This window comes from Felis catus, chromosome B4 (genome assembly GCF_018350175.1).
Source record: "Felis catus isolate Fca126 chromosome B4, F.catus_Fca126_mat1.0, whole genome shotgun sequence".
Lineage (NCBI taxonomy): Eukaryota > Metazoa > Chordata > Mammalia > Carnivora > Felidae > Felis > Felis catus.
The window spans coordinates 99,927,969-99,948,492 of record NC_058374.1 but is presented as its reverse complement, the minus strand read 5'-3'; the positions used below and the strand labels follow the sequence as shown (position 1 = coordinate 99,948,492).

The 20,524-nt window shown below is 41.1% G+C and overlaps 1 protein-coding gene across 10 annotated transcripts in view; it reads left to right on the top strand.

The window, feature by feature from the left end:
• The window catches only part of BBS10 (Bardet-Biedl syndrome 10), a 90,051-nt gene that overhangs the window by 1,150 nt on the left and 68,377 nt on the right, over positions 1–20,524 (top strand). For 4 of the 10 annotated variants that reach the window (XR_006600881.1, XR_006600876.1, XR_006600878.1 and 1 more), the window contains exon 2: positions 16,801–16,943. Coding sequence is in view for 2 of the 10 variants with exons in the window: in XM_045062092.1 (XP_044918027.1) it covers positions 259–2,239 (1,981 nt within the window). In the remaining 8 variants the exon portion in view is untranslated. Of the gene's footprint in view, positions 1–258; positions 3,102–16,800; positions 16,944–17,587; positions 17,592–18,218; positions 18,315–20,524 lie in introns of those variants that run through there. The other 6 variants (XR_006600883.1, XR_006600877.1, XR_006600882.1 and 3 more) reach the window with 3 other exon arrangements.

Here is a 20,524-nt window from a genome sequence, read left to right as displayed (position 1 = left end):
GTGTGCAATGGAATGTTCTTGGGGACGTCAAATCTTACCAAACTTCCAAGAACATTGATTCCCCCTCCTCCCTGCTCCACCTAACCCCAGAATCTTGAAATAGAACAAAGTAACTTGAAAAAAAGGAAAAAGTAATACTAAAGACATCAAAAGGACAGTATTATTTTATGCCTTTACCTGTGAAGCCATGGTTTCGACTTATTTGTAAGAAGGCAGCCCGCTGAAATTCTGAGTTGCTTTATTTCTTTTTTTGTACAGGATGATGGTAGCCTGTGTTTCCAGTCATCTAAGAAAAACAGGAGATGGTGCTAAAACATTTATTATCTTTCTTTGTCACTTACTCAGAGGACTTCATGCAGTAACAGACAAAGAACAGGATTCTTTGATTTCCAAAAATATTCAAACCCATAGAAGGCATTGGAAAAATTGTTGTCAGTGGAAATTTATTTCTCAGGCTCTTCTGAAGTTTCAGACACAAGTATTAGATTATATTATGGGCCACTACTTAAGCAAACACTTTTTGTCCATCTTTTCTTCATCCACTAAAGAGAGAACATTGTGTAGAAGCTCTCTAGAGTTGCTCTTAGAAGCATACTTTTGTGGAAGAGTGGGAAGAAATAATCAAAACTTTATTTCACAATTGATGTGTGACTACTTTTTCAAGTGTATGGCTTGTGAAAGTGGATGTGAAGAAGTATTTGAGTTAGTGGATGACTATTTTATAGAGTTGAACGTTGGTGTCACTGGCCTTCCTGTCTCAGATTCCAGGATCATAGCTGGGCTTGTGCTTCATAGAGACTTTTCTGTCTACTGTCCAGCAGATGGTGACATAAGAATAGTGATAGTAACAGAGACTATTCAGCCCCCTTTTTCAACTTCTGGATCAGAGTTTATTTTACATTCAGAAACACAGTTTCGGACATCTCAGTTTTGGATTATGGAAAGGACAAAAGCAATCATGAAACATTTACAGAGTCAGAATGTAAAATTGCTGCTGTCTAGTGTGAAACAACCAGATTTAGTTATTTATTATGCAGGACTGAATGGCATATCTGTCGTGGAGTGTTTATCCTCTGAAGAAGTATCTCTTATCCAGAGGGTTGTTGGTCTTTCTCCCTTTGTATTGCCGCATACCTCTTCGCAGTATGAAACCTGTAACACTGCTTTGATGAATTTTTGTAAGCCCCTTATCCTTAGATCCAAAAGGTATGTTCATCTTGGCTTGATTGGCACATGTTCGTTTATACCACACTGTATAGTTCTTTGTGCACCAGTGCAGGGTCTTGTGGAACAGCATAAAAGTGCTTTACATGGAGCATTTAAAATGCTTCGGCAGTTATTTAAAGACCTTGATCTAAATTACATGTTACAAGCCAGTGATCAAAATTATGCATCAAGTCCTCTTACCTACAAGAATAGCAGAGAAAGTACGCCATTGCCAGAAATTGTTAATGGCTCAATGCAAAGCCCATATCAGGGCACAGTTGTAGAGAACAAAGGTAAGCTGGCAACAATTCAAACATATTTAAAAGTATATTCAAATTTTGTAGTTCCAAGTATAGAATTAGAAACACATATTCCACGTTCAATACCAAAAATGACACCAACAGATACATACCAGACAGATGAAACATTGAGATATTTGTCTCTAGCCAAAACCAGGATAGTTGATGACAGTGAACCATTTATGGAGAGTAATTCTGCTAATTCAACAACAGAAAACACTAGAATAGAAATTTCTTATGAAAATTTACAAGTCACAGAAATTGCTGGAAGGGGAAGCATGTTAGCAGTGAGAGAGAAGTCACTGGAGATGTGTACATCCCACGGTTACTGCTTCTCATCTATACCAGCAGGTTGTGTTTTGCCAGCGGGTGGTAATTTTGAGTTTTTGTTACATTACTATCTTCTTAACTACGCCAAAAAATGTCACCAATCAGAAGAAACTATGGTTAGCGTGATAATAGCTAATGCTCTTTTAGGCATTCCCAAAATCCTGTATAAGTCTAAGAAAGGAAACTATAGCTTTCCACAAATATATGTAAGAACTCTCCATGCGATACAAACCCATCAACCCATGGTAAGCAGTCAGACAGGTTTGGAATCGGTAGCTAGTAAATACCAATTACTAACTTCCGTTCTTCAATGTTTAACAAAAATTTTAACCATTGATTTGGTAATCAATATTAAGAGACAACCTCGGGAAGTTTATGATCAAGATTCAGAAGAGGAAGTATAAAATTGGAAGTTTTTTTATTAACCAAAATTTTAACCCAACTCAAGCCATAAAGTAAAAAATGTGACCACTGATTCTCAAATCAATTTGGTCTAGTTAGGAAAACATCAAAACTTAAAAAAAATCTTTAGAAGAACTACAGTAAGAGGCTAGCAGACATTCAGACCAAATATTAGACAACATTCTGGAACTGTTCTGAGGAGGAAGCCTTCCACATGATGGAAGCCAAGATATGACTGTGTGTCTTTCTTCCCCTTAAATTTCCCTGTGTCTCAGCTCTGTGTTAGTCCGTGTGTATGCGAGAGGGTGTTCCTTTATAGTCCTTCTTACTTTTCTGTACATTTTTTCACTCTCTTCATCTGTCCTCCTTGCCTTTCTGTATTTATTTAGTTCATAGGATTATTTAATCTGAGCTTTGGATAAGGTCTTCAAATGTCATCCTATTCTAATTGTTTATAATATTAAACATTATTTGCTTCATTTAAAATAATGTATTTTCTCTATTCCTAATTTCTAAAAAGCAATGAATAAAAAGTCTTGATTTCTTTTCTCAAGAAGCATATAAACTAAATTAGTTTTTACTTTTATATATCCCCTTATTTATTTCTGTTTTATGTGGAAAAGCCTGGATATATTTTTTTCACTGTCCATACACCACTGAATATGTAACTAGAAATATGACTTTGTGCATTGCAAACTTACTTTCATTTCTGTAGTTCAAAGTTAATTTCAGAAAGCTTATGAAATTCATACTGTATTTTCTCCTGTTCTCTAAGAGCTTGTAAAAATAATTCACGTATTTGCTGGTTTTTCTTATATTTGGTGCATAGCAAGAGTTCATTTGTAATAAAGAATTTGAAAATTATTTATTTCTAATGTGAATTTCATATATTTATATTTTATTATAAAGGTTTATAAGTGCGAATGATGTGCATCTAGCCGTAGATAAGGACAGTGTCCTCTACTTTTAATAGTTCTCTGTAACACCCAAAACACCACTATGTTTATACCAAGTATTCAGAAGTGCCTGTTGAATAAAACTGTTACCTTAATCCATTCTCCTAAGGACATGTTTCCAACTTATGAAGTCAACAAATTCTTTTTTTTTTTAATGTTTTTATTTATTTTCAAGAGACAGAGAGAAACAGAGCACAAGTGGGGAAGGGGCAGAGAGAGAGGGAGACGGAATCTGAAGCAGGCTCCAGGCTCCGAGCTATCAGCACAGAGCCAGATGCGAGGCTTGAACTCAGGAACCACGAGATCATGACCTGAGCTGAAGTTGGTCACTTAGCCCACTGAGCCACGCAGGCACCTCACAAAGTCAACAAATTCTTAATGAGTGCTTTTCATGTGCCAAATGCTGACTCCACTGTGGTAAACTGTAGTTCCTGCCTCCATACCCCTTTCCTGAAAAGGTAATGACACTATCTTGGATTGATATTGAATTTAGGAAACCTGATTTAAAAATTTTAATTACAGTAAAACTTGAAAAAGTGATGACTAAGAACATATTAAACTAACATCTTGCAGTATCTCATGATCTTTTAAATTAACTGTAATTTCATTTTTTTAAGGTTTATGCCATATGATAGCATTATTTCATTTCTGAGATGGAGAGAGTAAATTAATTCTGTTTCTTGTACTGAATTCATAGATGTATGAACCTACTGTAATATTGCTGTACAATTTTTTTCCATTCACTTTTTAAATTGCCTGTTAGATCATTAGATAGTTTTACTTTATTTTATTGTTGCTATTTTAAATACACCGTCATTGAAGGCATTCAAAGGCTTTTCTAGCCGTGCCCAGACATATGTCCTTGCCCAGACATATGTCCTTGCATATGGTAGGCATTTTATAGCTATAAATAATCAGGAGTCCAGAAGCCCCTTTGTAAGCTGGGCCTGGGTCTTTGTATGTTTGGCACCTGGTCTAATATCTGGCACACAATAGTAGCCAATAAATGTGTTGAAGAACTATTTGTTGACTGAATCAGTCATTTGATCGTCATAGAGGAGGTCATAATTATTTCTGTCAAAGATTCATGGGAAAGAATCTGTTTTGGGGGAGAAAGAGCAGAAAATGTAGAACAGGTCTACACGAAGCAATCTTTTTTCTTTTAAATCTCTTCTAATCTCTTTAAAAAAATATCCCTCAGGGGCGCCTGGGTGGCGCAGTCGGTTAAGCATCCGACTTCAGCCAGGTCACGATCTCGCGGTCCGTGAGTTCGAGCCCCGCATCAGGCTCTGGGCTGATGGCTCGGAGCCTGGAGCCTGTTTCCGATTCTGTGTCTCCCTCTCTCTCTGCCCCTCCCCCGTTCATGCTCTGTCTCTCTCTGTCCCAAAAATAAATAAACGTTGAAAAAAAAAATATCCCTCAAAAATGGTGATAGAGCTTTCATGGGTTATCTTTATCGTTTACAGAATAACACCAGGGAGTTTACATCACTGGGTTAGACAGGAGAGCACTTTTACAAATGTAATTACATTGTATTTAAACCCTCTTCCACAAAGAATTTGAGACGGCCTGCCTGCAATAAGAGCAGACAAAACTACTGTAAAATCTGAATATAAATTAAAGAATCAAGACCAAAGGAAATATAAAAGATGAAGTCAAGCCCATGTTCCTGTTTTCTGTTGCTGCGTAATGAATAACTTCAAAACTAACTTACTAGATTTGAACTACTATATTATTACCTCCCATGGTTGTGGGGGTTACCCAACCTTAGCTGGACAACTTCCACTGTATTCTGTTGGTTCAGGCAATCATAAAGTTCAGCTGAAGTTCAAGGAGAGGGAACACAGGCCCCACCACTCAATGGCAAGAGTGTCAATGTCACATTATTAGAAGATCATGTGGGATGAGATATGTTGAGGCAGCTATCTTTGGAAAATACAATCTGCCACACCATGGAAGGGAGAAAAGGACAAATACGTGCTAACTTCTCAACTGGGATTTTTATTATTGTGTCCTGAAGTTACATGACCCCTTCCCACAAATGCATTTCCCTGATAACTTTTGTGAACCTCCTGATTTTTTTCCACTGGGCCAGCACAAGCTATTTTTATCCCCTAAACAATAGGCATTAGATTGTTGAATAGCCCTAACTCTTTGAAGCCAGGGGAGCTATTTAATCACTTTACACTGGAAGTGGAGTGTCATGGTGTCCATGTGTCACGCTAGGGGAGGGAAGAGGAATGCAATTGCAGCCTGAACTTTCATCAGATACTACTTACCCCCTCTCAAAAGGAATAGAATATGTCTTTCCCATCATCACAGCGCAGCAGAGAAAACAAAAACTACAGCTCAGGAGCCATCTATCTGTCTGTCTATCATGTTATAGTTATTCCTTGCAGCTTTGTAAGAAAGAGATTGGTGACAATCTAAACTCTAAGTGGATACACAAACTAAAAGGGGTAGGGGCAGTAATTTGGGGGGGGGGGACATGCATAGGGAAGAGGTAGAAAGGTAATTTCTCAGTATGCCACTATGTGCTGGTTATTACAAATTTTGTTTTCCCAGCCAGCCTCTTCTCTGAAGCCTCGGCTCACTCACCGAACTGCCAACCTAGTCTCTACTTGGAGACTCACCCTTAACTTGTCCAAAACAGGATTGCTATTTCCCATCCCCTAAACCTGGTTCTCTCCCTGCTGTCCTGTCGTAAGTTAATGGTATCCACCACCTGTCCACAATGCTCAGGACAAAACCTGAAGAGACAACTTGACTCTAAACTTCACATCCCGCAGCCAGTCTATCAGCAAGTCCTCTGGTTCCACATATAAAACAGATTTCAGATCCTCACAATTGTTGGTGCGGCCCAGATCACCTCATCTCTGACCTGCAGCAGCCTCCTACAGCCTTTGTTTCTGTCTCATCTTGTACGTCTCTTGAGTTATTTCCCCCCAATTTTTTATTTAAAATTTTTTATTTATTTTGAAAAATTTGTTTAATGTTTATTTATTTTTGAGAGACAGAGACAGAGCACAAGTAGGGAAGGAGCAGAGAGAGAGGGAGACAGAATCCGAAGCAGGCTGCAGGACAGAGCCTGACGCAAGGCTCGAACTCATGAACCACGAGATCATGACCTGAGCCGAAGTTGGCGCTTAACCGACTGAGCCACCCAGGCGCCCTGATTTAAAAATTTTTAAATCCACAAAAATGTTGAAAAAACCATACAATGAACACCTACATACCCTTCATCTAGATTTTCCAACTGCCATTTTACCCCTTTGTCCATGTGCACATGCACATACATGCAAACACACGTTTTACTAAACCATACTGAACATACTGAAAGTTGAGGACATTATACTTTACCCCTAAATACCTCACTATGTATTTCCCATGAATAAGGACTTCCCCTACATGACTGCATGATTCTTTTTTTTTTTTTTTTTTTTTTTTTTTAGGAAGGAAGGGGCAGATGGAGAGGGAGAGAATCCCAAGCAGGCTCCACCCTCAGCACACAGCCCAACGTGGGGCTTGATCCCATGACTGTGAGATCATGACCTGAGCTGAAATCAAGAGTCAGATGCTTAACTGACTGAGCCACCCAGACGCTCCCAATGATTCTTTTAAAATGCAAGTCGTTATGTCATTCTCCAGCTTGAAGCTCTCCAAAGAGTTTTCTTTCATGCAGAATGAAATCCGAATGTATAATAATCTACAAGGCTCCACATGATCTGCCCACTGCTTATCCTTTAGATGACATCTCCTACCTCTCTCCCTCTAGCTTTCTTTCATCAGTTACGCCGACTATATCAACTAGGACAGGTTATGCTATACTGAGGCAAAAACTCCAAATCTCAGAGGCTTGGCACAATACAATTTGTTTCTTGCTCACATTTATGTCTATTAGGGGTCAGCTGGGAACTTTGCCCCCGTTGTTTTCTTCCTCATTCTTAGATTCTGGATGATGGAGCAGTCACTGTCTGAAGTATTTCCAATCATCATGCCAGAAAGAGAAAAAAGAGTTGTAGACAGCCTTGCATTCACCCTGTCCGTTAAATGGCACATGTCATTTCTGCTCATGATTTGCTGTCTAAAATAAGTCATATGGTCCTACCTATGCACAGAAGAACTAGCTAATGCAATCTTACCTTGTACCTAGAAGGAGAGAGAACCAGCACATTTGGCAAATGGCACTAATGAGTACCCAAACTGGCCTTTCTGTTCTTTGAACATACAAATTCATTCCAACCTCTGAGCTTTCTACTTGCTGTTGTGTTTACTTAGAACTCTCTTCCCCGCTAACTTTATATGGCTCATTTTCTTATTTAATTCAAGAATCTCTGCCTTAAGGTCACCTGTTCAGATGCGCCTTTTCTTGACCTTTTAATCTAAAATAATGCCATTTCCTTCCTCATCACTGCCCTCATTCACAGTCTTCCTACCTTCTTAAGCTTTTTTTCAGACCACAGACTTTATGTTATTGGTATGTGTGTTTATTTTTTTGTATTGACTGCCTTCCCCACTAGAATGTAGACTCCATAAGGACTTTGACTTCTTTACTTCCATATTTCCAGCATGTAGGATAATGCCTGACCGGGTAGGCTCTTGATAAAGTTCAGTTAATGAATGAACAAGAGTGGACCATTTAAAAGACTAAGGCTTCCTCCTCCTGAACAATGATCAAATAGACCCAACCAACATTTGCCTCAATGACCATTTTTGTTTGTTTTCAAAGCCGCCTAAATTCTGATGGACGAAGGTGTTTTCGTAAAACACTAAATCACTGCAAAGCCCTGCTGGCTTGGAAGCCATTCCGTTCCTTCCAAGTGACTTAGCATGTCTCCGTTCCGAACAATCATTTATTCATTTTAAAGAGTAGACCACGGGGTGCCTAACGGTTCCATCGGTTAAGCGTCTGACTCTTGATTTCCGCTCAAGTCATGATCTCACCGTGTGTGAGATTGAGCCCCACATCGAGCTCTGTGCTAATGGCACAGAACCTGCTTTGGATTCTCTCTCTCCCTCTCTCTCTGCCCCTCCCCTGCTCTCTTTCTCTGTCTCAAAATAAATAAACATAAAAAAAATAAATAAGTAAAATAAAGAGTAGGTTTCAGTAGGAAATTTTATTTCCAAGTCAGTGTCAAAAGCCTCTCAGCAGCACGGATTGATGACATACCGTGTTACGGTTGAATCGCATTCCTGCTTGGGTTAACAGTATGGTAAAGTATGTGTAATTCTTTCAGTCTCTGTCATTCACTACTCCTTTAGATTTGGATTTAGCACCATATAAGAGAGGGGCATTCTTATCCCCGCCATCACCAGTGCCAGATCTTATAAATAGATATCTGAGTGAAAACCTCCCTGATCATTGCAACAGAGGTCCTTACACCCAGATTAAACACACCTAATTGATGACTGAGGGGTTCTAATTATGATGAACTCCATTATCTGTGCCCCACTATAGGGAAATCCCTGCTGCAACAACAGAAATGTCCATTTTCTCTACACAGGGTGTCCCATGGTATATTTAATATTAATATGTATTCCTAAAGTACATATGTACAAAACGTGGAACTTGTATCTCGATTTACCCATCATTTTGTACTTAATTAACTCCCATACTGAATTCCTCTATATGTCTTAAAATTTACATTACCTTACAATATAATTAGCATAGGTTTCTTTTTTTTTATTATTTTTTAATGTTTATTTATTTTTGAGAGGGAGACAGAGTGAGAGTGGGGGAGGGGCAGGGAGAGAGGGAGACACAGACTCTGAAGCAGGTTCCAGGCTCTGAGCTGTCAACACAGAGCCCAACACAGGGCTTCAACACACTGACCATGAGATCATGACCTGAGCCAAAGTCAGACACTTAACCGGCTGAGCTACCCAGGTGCCCTTAATATGGGTTTCTCATAGAATTCCCCCATGTAGTAATTTCTACATTCCTACATGGACAAATGATAACGTGGGCATTAATTGAGAAGGGAGTTATATTAAATGCTCCTTGAGAAGACTTTGTTGGTTATTTAGAAAAAAGAAGTCCATTCATACATTTATACTATTTGCCATATTTTACTCTAACACTTTTGAGAAGTAAGAAAAGATCTTTTACGTATGCATAAGAAGAAACAAAATTAACTACATAGAAAAAACAAAATAGGGACATTTTACAGATTGTGTTTATAGTCTACACTCTGAGGCACAGCATGGCGGAAAGAACATAGTCTTTGAAGTCAAGCAGACCAGTATTGCCATCCTGACTCCATCAGTTACTGGTTGTATAGCTGGACAAGTTGCTAAATACCTCTTCTGTCTTAATTTCCTCATCTATGAAGTGGTAGTAGTAGTACATATTATGTGGTGAAGATTAATAAGGATCTTGAAATCTTGAAATTAATAAAGATCCATGACAGGTGCCCAACACAAAGCCTGCCATGTTGTTAAATAGGAACTTAACAAATGTTAACTTTATTTCTTCCTTTGGTTGACTATAAAATACTAACTTTTCCCTTCTTCCTCCAATTTTTCAATTATACAAGCTAATCGCTGCCCTTTGTGTGGCAGCATGGAAAAAAGCAGAGACCTTTGGGACCCATGCCAGCATGGACTATGGATATCACAGACATAGCAGAAATTTGTTGTGGTGTATTGTATTTCCTCCCATATTTTCCTTGCCATATGCTCTTCTTTATTTTTTTTAATTTTTTAATTTTTAATTTTTAATTTTTTTAATTTTTATTTTTTATTTTTTTTAATGCCCTGTGGGGGCAGGGAGGGAGAGGGACACAGAATCTGAAGCCATATGCTCTTCTTATGGTAAGACCTTGACACTCTTCCCATGGAGTGGTCCCCTCCCCTAAAAATTGGATGATTGCCCTGCCCAATAAACTATAATGAACTGACACTGTGTGACTTCTTAGATTATAAAAGGCCACCTCCTTGTTCTCTTGGAACCCAACCACCATGCTGTAAGGAAGCTCAAGCAGCTTGAGGAGAGGCCCAGCTGGAGAAGAACTAAGGCCCTAATCCACAGCCCTGATGAAGTTTCCAGCCAATAGCCAAGCATCAACTTTCCAGTCATTTGAGTGAGGCTTTAAAGTGATCCTCCAGCACCCAGAATTCAGAGGTTTTCTTCATACAAGCTATGCCTATTCCCAGTTGAATTAGATAACATAGGAAGAAAACTTTCCAGTTATATTTTAAGGATTTGCTGTTAATTTATGAGTAAGTCAACAAGTATGTTATTTAAGTGGAATGCCTTGATAGAGCTGTACACGTTGTCAAAACATTGACGTGCTTCTGAAGTGTTTTAGTAAATAGCTATGGTCTTGAGCCTTTCAAGTGCTGCCACCCTCCCTGCAATCCTCAAAATCACGTCCTACCACCCTGGTCTCCCGGTCTCCTCCCAGGACCCCTTGGAGCACCCTACAATTCAGATTAACGCCTGGTTCAGTGAGGGAATTTTCAGGGATCCTGCCCCAGTTTTTCAGTATCTACTTTATTTTTTTAAACATCATTTTATTTATTCTTTTAATGTTTATTTTTTGAGAGAGAAAGAGAGAGAAAGCACCGTGTGCATGGTCATGGGAGGGGCAGAGAGAGAGGGAGACAGAGGATCTGAAGTAGGCTCTGCGCTGACAGCAGAGAGCCCAACGTGAGGCCCAAACTCATGTACCATGAGATCATGACCTGAGCCAAAGTTGGATGCTTAACCGACTGAGCCACCCAGGCGCCCCTGGTATCTACTTTAATTGGTAGAGTATTAACCATGCCATGCAGGTTGAAATATTGTGAATATCACTTCTTTTTTTGTTTTTTGTTTTTTTTAAGATTTTTAAAAATTTATTTAAGCTCTACACCCAACATGGGGCTTGAACTCATGATCTTGAGATCAAGAGTCGCATGCTCTTCTGACTGAGCCAACCAGGTGCCCTGAATATCACTTCTTACTACAATAATATATATATTGTGGTGACACCGTAATACTGGGTTTTGGTGATTTTTCCCGTTTTGCTTATCTCTCTATACTCTGTTCCTCTTCTCCTTTCACATTGTATCCCAGCCACCACCTGCCAAACTGGGCAATCCTATGAACTACTTACCAGGTATACTTCCATATCTCTCACTCTGCTGCTTACAAAATCAGATAAAAATGTGCATACATATTCCTACATGTGCATTCGGATTGTTTTCTACTTTCTTGGTTGAGACTTCCCTCAGCTCTTGCCTCACTCACTGCCCATCCCAGGAGGCAGAGGGACTTGCCCGACTGGTGAGTGTGGGTAGAAGAATTTTATGTGTTTACTCAGCACTCCCTTTCTTTCTCTTGGTTATGAGAAAGGAAGCATGGTCAGCCTCACCCCTGCAGGCCTGCAACAGAGACCAGCAAGGCTGGGGATCGTCACTGGGTCCATGTGTCTGAGGCAGAGATGGAGTATCCATTCGCCTGCTTCACTTAGCTCCTTAAGCCCTGCAGACCAGTATAAGCATTATCAGGTGTTCCTGTCTCCCTCAGCCTGAGTCCCAGGTCTGCCTCCCAGTGAGAGGGGAGTTGTTTACTGAGTCCCCAAAAGTCCCATCCCTGCCAGAGACATCACCAGCTTTTTATTGCCAAGGGTCAGTAAAGAAGCAGTGAGGACCAATTGGACCTACTCATGTCCCCACCATCACCTCCAATGTGCCAGCACTCACATCTACACGTGCCTGAACCCTCTCCCACCTCTCCTCACCCCACCAGCTGGGAAGCAGGCCCCAGGAGAGGAGTGGAAAAGAGAGGCCAAACTCCACGTCACAGACAACTGAGCTCCCGTTGGGGGATGGGCTGTGAATCTCAGGATTCTGAGATTTTAGTTATCGGCTCCAAAAGTAACCACTGGAGGGCGCCTGGGTAGCTTAGTCGGGTGAGCGTCTGCCTTCAGTTCAGGTCATGATCTCGCAGTTCACGAGTTCGAGCCCGCAATGTGCAGTGTGCTGACAGCTCAGAGCCTGGAGCTTGCTTCAGATTCTGCATCTCCCTCTCTGGGCTCATACTCTGCCTCTGTCTCTCGCTCTCAAAAATAAGTAAAATATTTTTAAAAATTAAAAAAAAAAGCAACCACTGGAATGGGCTTTATTTAGCCAAGGAGACCTAGGTGCTGTTACTTGGCATTATTAATTTTTTTTCCAGCTCCAGGGTGATTTGAGATTCTTAAAAAGCAAAGTTATTGGGAGAACCAAAGTATTCCATGTTCCTTGCAATTCTCAAGTTAAATCTCCTGCACAGACATGAAGATGGCATCACATGCAAGGGATGGAGAGACATCTCTCTGGTTCACAATTGCAGAACTTTCCATGGAGCAGCAACATTCCTGCTTCAGGTGCCAGGGGATCTCGTCATAAATTAGCTTAAAGAGTCCAATACTCGTGAGGAGGAAACTAGTGACAATGCTTTAATAAAGAAAGACAGTAAAGATGAGTGGAGTGATTAGATGAAAAAAATGTTTTGTTAATTTGAGAAGAGGGAAGGAATAGAAGGAGAAAGGGAAATGAGTCGTTCCAGGGTGATGGAATGAAGATACTAGTTCTAATCAGCATAGACTGCAAAAGCACTGGGCACCAGGCATGTAAATAGCTTGCAATGGCTAAATAAGATTGTATGTTGAGATCCCTGCTTTCATGTCCTGTTGGAGAAATCTTTGCCTACTGCAAGGTATGGACCTTTGGAATAATAACTAGGAAATCTGAGTGAAATACCGAATTTCAGTAATTCCCTCATGTATACCATATATATATATATATATATATGCATATATATATGCACATCATATATATATATACACACACCATATATATACACCATATATATATCATATATATACATATATATTTATAAATATTTATTAAATATGTGTAATATATAAAATATTAAACACATCAATACATAGAATACATAAAAAATTATGCAATCTAGTATAATGCATTCACAGTGTGAAAACTATTTTACCACACCACAATAGTGAGCTAAAGAAAAAAAGTTACTTTCAGGTTTTTAAACTTTCTGTTTTTAAATTTATAACAAACTTGCTTCGATCCACTCATCCAACAGAACGTCTTCACAGAAATTCTTTAAATAGTTCAGTACACTTAAACTTCTCCATTAGAATTGCCTTTTGACTTACTCTTCTCTGAGAAACTCCTCCAGTCAGCAGCTTCTTTGGAAATCCAGAAAGCAGCCTCCTGAAACTGTAACATGAACAAATCTGCAAAGATTTTGTAAAGCAGCCCAACGATTTTGCGTTTGTCATGCTAAGCACCTTTAGGAGGCAGCATGGTGTGACACAGAGAAGCACGCTCTGCAGCCACGTGACCTGTGTTTGGATCTCGCACCTGCCATTTACTGGTTGTGTGACCTTAAAACAAGTTACGCTTGCTGTTCTTTTCTTCCCTCATCACCTCTTTCAGCTTCTCTTGTGTAACAAACCATCTTCAAAACTTACCAGCGTGAAACAGCCAACATTTATCCTCTCACACAGTTTCCCTGGGTTAGGAATCTGGGAGGGGCCTTAGCTGGATTGTTCTGGCTCAGGGTCTTTCATGAGGTTACAGTGAGGTTACAGCCAGGGCTGCCGTCTGAAGGCTTGACGGGGGCCTGAAGGATCCAATTCCCTCCCTGACATGGCTGTCGGCAGACGGCCTCCGTTACTCACTGCGTGGGCTTCATAAGCCTGCTGAATTGTCTGCATGACATGGCAGCTGGCTTACCGCAGGCTGAGTGTCCCCAGAGGAAGCAAGGAGAAAGTGCCATACCTTTTATGATACTGTCGCTTCTGCTGTATTCTGTTTATTAGAAGTGAGTCACTGAGTCAGTGGGAGAGGAATTAGAGTCCACCTTGTAAAAGGAGGAATGTCTAACAATGTATGGTTTAAGATCATCACATCAGAGAAAAAATCACTAAAGTGAAACAGCAATGATAATATTGATCTTAAAGAATCAAAAGTGAACATCTAGAACATCACTAGTTTCAAAGTATGGATTCATTTACTTAGTATTTATTGAGTACCTACTACTGTATTTTTTTTTAATTTTTTTTAACGTTTATTTATTTTTGAGACAGAGAGAGACAGAGCATGAATGGGGGAGGGGCAGAGAGAGAGGGAGACACAGAATCCGAAGCAGGCTCCAGGTTCTGAGCCATCAGCCCAGAGCCCAATGCGGGGCTCGAACTCACGGACCGCGAGATCGTGACCTGAGTCGAGGTCGGACGCCTAACCGACTGAGCCACCCAGGCGCCTCCTTACTACTGTATTATATGCTCAGCATTATATCATGAGCAAAACCGAGTCCCCGCCCTCAGGAAGCTTACGGTTTAAAGGGAAGACTAACCAAAGAATACACAAATGTGAAATCGCCGTTTAACGTGTGTTCAATGCAACAGAGAGGGATTGGAACCACTCAGGAAAGCCTTCTCTGAGGAAAAGATGTCAAAGCTGAGATCTCAAGGATGAGTAGGGGCTGCCTAGGTGCAAAAGAAAGAGAAGAGTATTCTAGCTGAAAGGGACAAGAGGGATAAAACTTGAGGGTGGAGGCGTGGAGAGGACAAGGGACCCAATAAGGCTGGTGTGGCCACGGCCAAGGAAGCACTGTGCACGAAGGCAGGAGAGGTAACTCACCTGCTTATCTGTGTCTGTCATGAGACCCTGGTTGCTAGGAAGCAGAGCTGACCGCAAAGGGGTGTGAAAGAACTTTTTGGGATGACAGACTGTTCTGTATCTTGATTGCAGTGGTGGTTATAAGACTATGCGTTTGTTCAAACTCACAGAACTGTAGACTAAAGAGGGTAAGTTTTGCTACATATAAATTACATCTCAATAAACCTGAGTTAAAAAAAATATGCTTTTATGCAGGCACTTTAATGGAGGGGTACCATAACATTGAATTTTTCTACGATATGGGTTTGGATTTCTCCTCAACAGGTTTAACGTCTGCAATATCAACAGAAGAGTGTCCTAAGGAAATTTAACCTATCTAGCGGTGCTGTAGCTAAACCCTGCACACAGTCCATAGGAGTGAGTTCAATGTGAGTGTGTGTGTTCTGCAGGGGGAATAAACACATATCAAAGTCAACTACATATAGTATCATTTTTGGCATTATAAGGAACATGTCCTCACAACGATGTAACGCCTGAAGGGAGGGAAAATTTCAAAGGTAATAAATCAAGTCACTCTAATGTAAATGCTGACTTTTTGGTTGCTCTATCTTTATTCTGAAAAGACATTGTTGTGTGAATGCCGTTCTAAGATCAACAAGAATACTTCACAGTGGAATTTAAGAGACCACTATTTTGTTGCAACGCCACTAACAGGTACCAAGCAAAACGAGTTTCCCTGTTACCACTTCCCTCATCCCATTAGTCACCGTGTTAGTTCCCTGTGGCTGCCCTAACAAACTACCACGAATTGAATGGCATAAGACAACAGAAATGTATTGTCTTGCAGCTGTGGAGCTCAGAAGTCTGAAGTCAAGGGGGCAAGAGGGCTGTGCTCTCTGGAGACTCCAGGGATAATCTGTCCTTTACCCCTTCCAGCTTCTAGTGGCTCCAGGGCTTTCTTGGTTTGTGACCACAGTACTCCAATCCTTGCTTCCATGGTCACATTGCCGCTTCCTCCTCTTCTGTCAAATCTCCCTCTGCCTCCCTCTTATAAGGACACTTGCCACTGGATTATTTACAGCCCACGTGGATAATCCTAGGTAAACACCTCCTCAAAAAACCCTTAACATAATCACATCGTTTGCCATGATCGGGTAACCCATATATGTTTTTGCCGTATAAGATAATATTCACAGGTTCTGGGGATTCAGACGTGGACAGATCTTTTTGGCTCTACCACAGTCACCAAGTTCTCTAAAGATTCTAGCATAGTCATTTTTTACAATAATATAAGTTGAACTGAGGCGTTATCTGCACAGAAGAAACGGTGGGAGGTGGGGAACAGTTATGCCAGATTCAAACCCAGCCTGTATGACTCCAAAGTTTATGTTTCAATCACTAACTAATACGGTCACCTTCTTGCCTTTTGTGTGTGTTAGTTGTCAGTATGTTCAAAAGTGAGCAGTGATGGAAAGGAAGCACGGGCTACAATCATGCCAGTATCCCCTGGTGCCTGGTGTGGCAAGGGTTCCACGGACTTAGGAAGCCATTTACACCAGCACCACCACTCCCAGAAAACATCCCCTCTACTGAAAAATCAATATGGTGCACACGCGACCAGCAATTGAGTAACCAGGAAGCCAAATTCTTTCTGGTTCCTTCCAATTTGCAGTTCAGTGCTCAGAGTTTCAGTCTGGCAAGTAAAAAATGACCATCATCTGCCTTCCCGATGAGTTCTTGAGTGGGGATTGGTGCAGTTTAGTGAGAAACAGCCCTGATCAGGGGCATTCATAATCAGCTTCTCATTTCGAAGCAGAGGATCTCTGCCCTGCCGGCCTAATAAGAACACTGGAGCATAAATCCTTAAGAGTTATGAAGCACTTTATATTTCATAAGCACTTGGTTAAAATTAATTACTCAATTAATCTCCAAGGATGATAACCAAATGAGTTCTCTTACAAATTATCATTATTTATTACCAGATCAGAAAGCTGATGAAGAGATTTTGCTTGAGTTTCCACGGGGAAAACTGGAGTCACTGAGAAACCAAATTCCAGTCTCTTCAAGGTCACTTAATGGAAAAGCAACAGGAGCCACACTCACTGCAGAAGTAGGACCTACCAAGGTGAGACACAGCAATCTGCCCATCTCACTGTGTGAAAGTCATGAGGGAATAAGACCCCTACAGCCTTCTATTTCTTTGTCAGCCACAACACTAGGGTTCTGCCCCTGCTTCTCTTGCTAACAAGATATTGAAGTCTTCATGCGAATGAAACGTTACATTCTGGAAATGGTGATTGACTTGCATATTAAATTAATAAAATTGGAACACCTGGGTGGCTCAGTCAGTTGAGCATCTGACTCTTAATTTTGGCTCAGGTCATGATCCCAGGGTTTTGTGTTTGAGCCCCACATTGGGCTCTGCATTGAGCGTGAAGCCTGCTTAAGATTCTCCCTCTCCCTCTGCTCCCCTACCCCACTAGCTCTTTCTCTCTAAAAGTTAAAAATTAATTATCATTAAGCAAGAATGTTTTGAAATCATGGATCCCTTAACTGGTTTTTACTGCTAGCTTTGCTGGTGATATGTCATGGCTGAGAACGTAGGATCTACAGCCAGATGGCAGGATTTGAATCTCATTTACTACCTGGGTGACTTTGGGCGGGTTACATGCCTCAGTTTCCTTTTCTATAATATGGGCATCATGATAGTACCTGCCAGCTAGTGTCATTTTGAGGATTCAATGAGTCAGTATAGGTAAAAACATTTAGCCTGGTTCCAGCGCATAGTTGATGCCCAATAAACGAATCATATCCCCACTGTCCATTTAGGACATGGAAATTTTTATCACCACAAGGAAGTCATGAATATATCCTCGTTTCTCTGTCTCCACAGCCTGGTACTGACCAAGCATCCAGAAGACTCACTAACCCCCTCACTCCCCTCTTCCCTTTCCCTGACCCCTCCATGTCTATCTGTCTTACCCCATCTCTCTGTTTTTCTGTCTTTGTCTATCTTCTCTCTACCTCCCGTTTCTTTTCACCTTGCTCCTCCTGTTTCCGCACCATCCAGGACAATGAGGGACCCTCCAATGAATTGTCTGAGTCTGCTTCTGAGAACTATTTTGTATCATAAATTATCAGAGAAAATCAACGAGGCCTGCAGAGGCATCTGAATTCACTCTCCTCGATGAACTGACTCTGGGCCTCTACCCCCACTTTTTATATCTATCTGTGTCTACTTTCTCCTCTGTCGCCACCTCTGTCTGTGTCTCTGAATCTCCTTCGCCTCTTTCTGACCAGCTCCTTGTTTCTTGGCCTGCATGTCTTTGTTTATCTCTATATCTCTCTGTTGCTATCTCTTGCTCATACTCTCTCACTCTCTCTGTCTCTGTCCCCTCAGCTGTGGGAGATGAACTCCCTGGGCCCTCTGAAGACCTTCTGGTGTGGAAGGAGAGGGAAAAAACCTCAGATCCTTTGTGCCTCCTCCTACATTCGGGTATGTTTGAGAGGACTGCTTTCCCAAACTAGAGTAACTGTCAGTACCACCTTGGCAGGCAGTTCTAGAACTCCAGGGCATCAAGTCCCTCTTGTTAGCCCCAAAAGTAGCAAAGACTATAGGTGGTGTATCTCCAAGCAGGTGTCTAAGTGGAACAGATATGTTGATCCTAACCAAGACAGGTTACATGAAAGTTAACTGGGCATATACTTAATGTCACACATGATTATGATTGTGCTGCACAGTAATTAGGCATAAATGGTGAGGGGCTGATGTAAGTGACTATAATTAGTATTACTTTTACACAGCTAAGCCAAATTTCATTTCCCCTTTCTATACTGCTAATTTGCCAGTATCTGTAATCAGTGTCAGTGTTGATAATTTCTTGATGCCCTATTCCATTTAACAGCCACGTCCTGTGAACATACACAGATCCAGACACACAGGCATACATGGATACATACACCATGATCACGCACGTGCGCGCGTGGGCGCACACGCACACACACACACACACACACACACACACACACATAGAGCAAGTCTGGATCCAAGTCTCTAAAATGAGCATTCCTTTGTCCCTGGCTCACTAGCCCCGCTCTGCAGGACAGATGTTTACTCTTCTCCATCCATGAGTCCTTACCCTATTCCCCTCCTTCCTGGCCCTGGAGCAACAGAGATCTCTTGAGAAAGGCTTGACCACTGGCTGAGGTCATCTGCAAGTTCCTTTCTATTCCCGAAATTCCATTTTAAAAATAGTAAGTGGGGATGAAAACATATAGGTGAGTAGGTTTTAGTGCCTTCATAATTATCACCACATCATCACCAGAAAAAAATGATAGTGACTGGATTTTAATATACTCCATATATTCTTTATATCCATAATCCCTTTAAATTGTGAGGTGGGCACTACTATCCATTTCCCAAATGAGAATACTGGAACTTACTGAGGTTAAGTATTTGCCCACAATCATGGAGCAAGTAAGTGGGAAGTTAAGATTCATATTCTGGGGATTTGAACTTTAAAATCCATGATATGTCACCAACTTGTTCTTCTAGCAAAATATAAATAATAAGGACAAATATTTCCTTCCCCTGAATCTTAATTGTTTTAACTATGTTTGTAGGGCAGATCTGTCTTACTTTTACCGTGTTGGGAAGGAAGGCCTTGCTCTGCCCCAGCTGGACTTAGAAGCAAATTGACATGAGACAGATTAACAGGAGAAAATCAAATTTAATAGGAACACATATAAGGAATCCACCCAAACATGAAATTGCAAAGACGATGAGGCAACGTGGAGTTTATATGAGCTAAAGATGGGGTAGAGTCTGAGGATGCAAAGGGGAGAAAACCCATTAGCAGGAAGGTGAAAGATGTTTGGAAAAGCAAGTTTGCTCTATTATGCAGATAAGTTTCTTAGGTAAAGGAGAGTCTCTTAATAGCTCTCTTCCTGGTACAGACTCTCCTTTTCAATATAAATTTAGGCAGCTGAGGGGGAGGCAGAGAGCTTTTCCTGCATCTGTTGGGTTTTGATTACTTTTAACTCAAAATAATCTTTATGCCAAAGTGGCCCATCTTGGGGCAGCCTGCCCTTGGCCCCTATAATAGGAGAGAAGGGGTTATGGGCACTGAATACCTGAAAGGGGAGAGAGAAAAGAATGAAGAGGCGGGGAACACTGCCAATATTGGGATGTTTATTCAAACCAAACTTGTTTATCTTCCCTAAGTGTCCATGGTGATCGTTTAGACAGTTCTCAGGATTGTGGAAGAAATCTGGGCATGAGGGCCGTGTCCAGCTTTTGTGCTTAGGGCTGCTCTCAGAAGGATTTTCATCTCTGCACATTAGGCAAATAGATCTCTGAGTGGTCCTCCCCTAAGCAGTGTCCCCTAAAGGCAAAATTGAGCTGTTCACCTGGAAGGAGGAAAAGGAGGGTTTTGTGAACACAGATGAGGATGAGGGGTGGGGGCTGTCCCACTCACTGTGATGCCCCCATGGGCGAGGTCTGGGCTACTCCTTCCTTATAAGAGCTGTTCCTCCCTTGTTCTAGCCTTTGGATCTGCCTAGGAACAGCCTCTTCATTCTTGGCTCTGACTCCCTGAGCACAGTGAGTGGTCCAGAAATAAGCACGATCAATCAAAATTCGTCCCTAGGATTTAGCCAACTGCATGTGGGGAAAATGGTCTCTCTGGTCTGAGGACTATGAGGTGT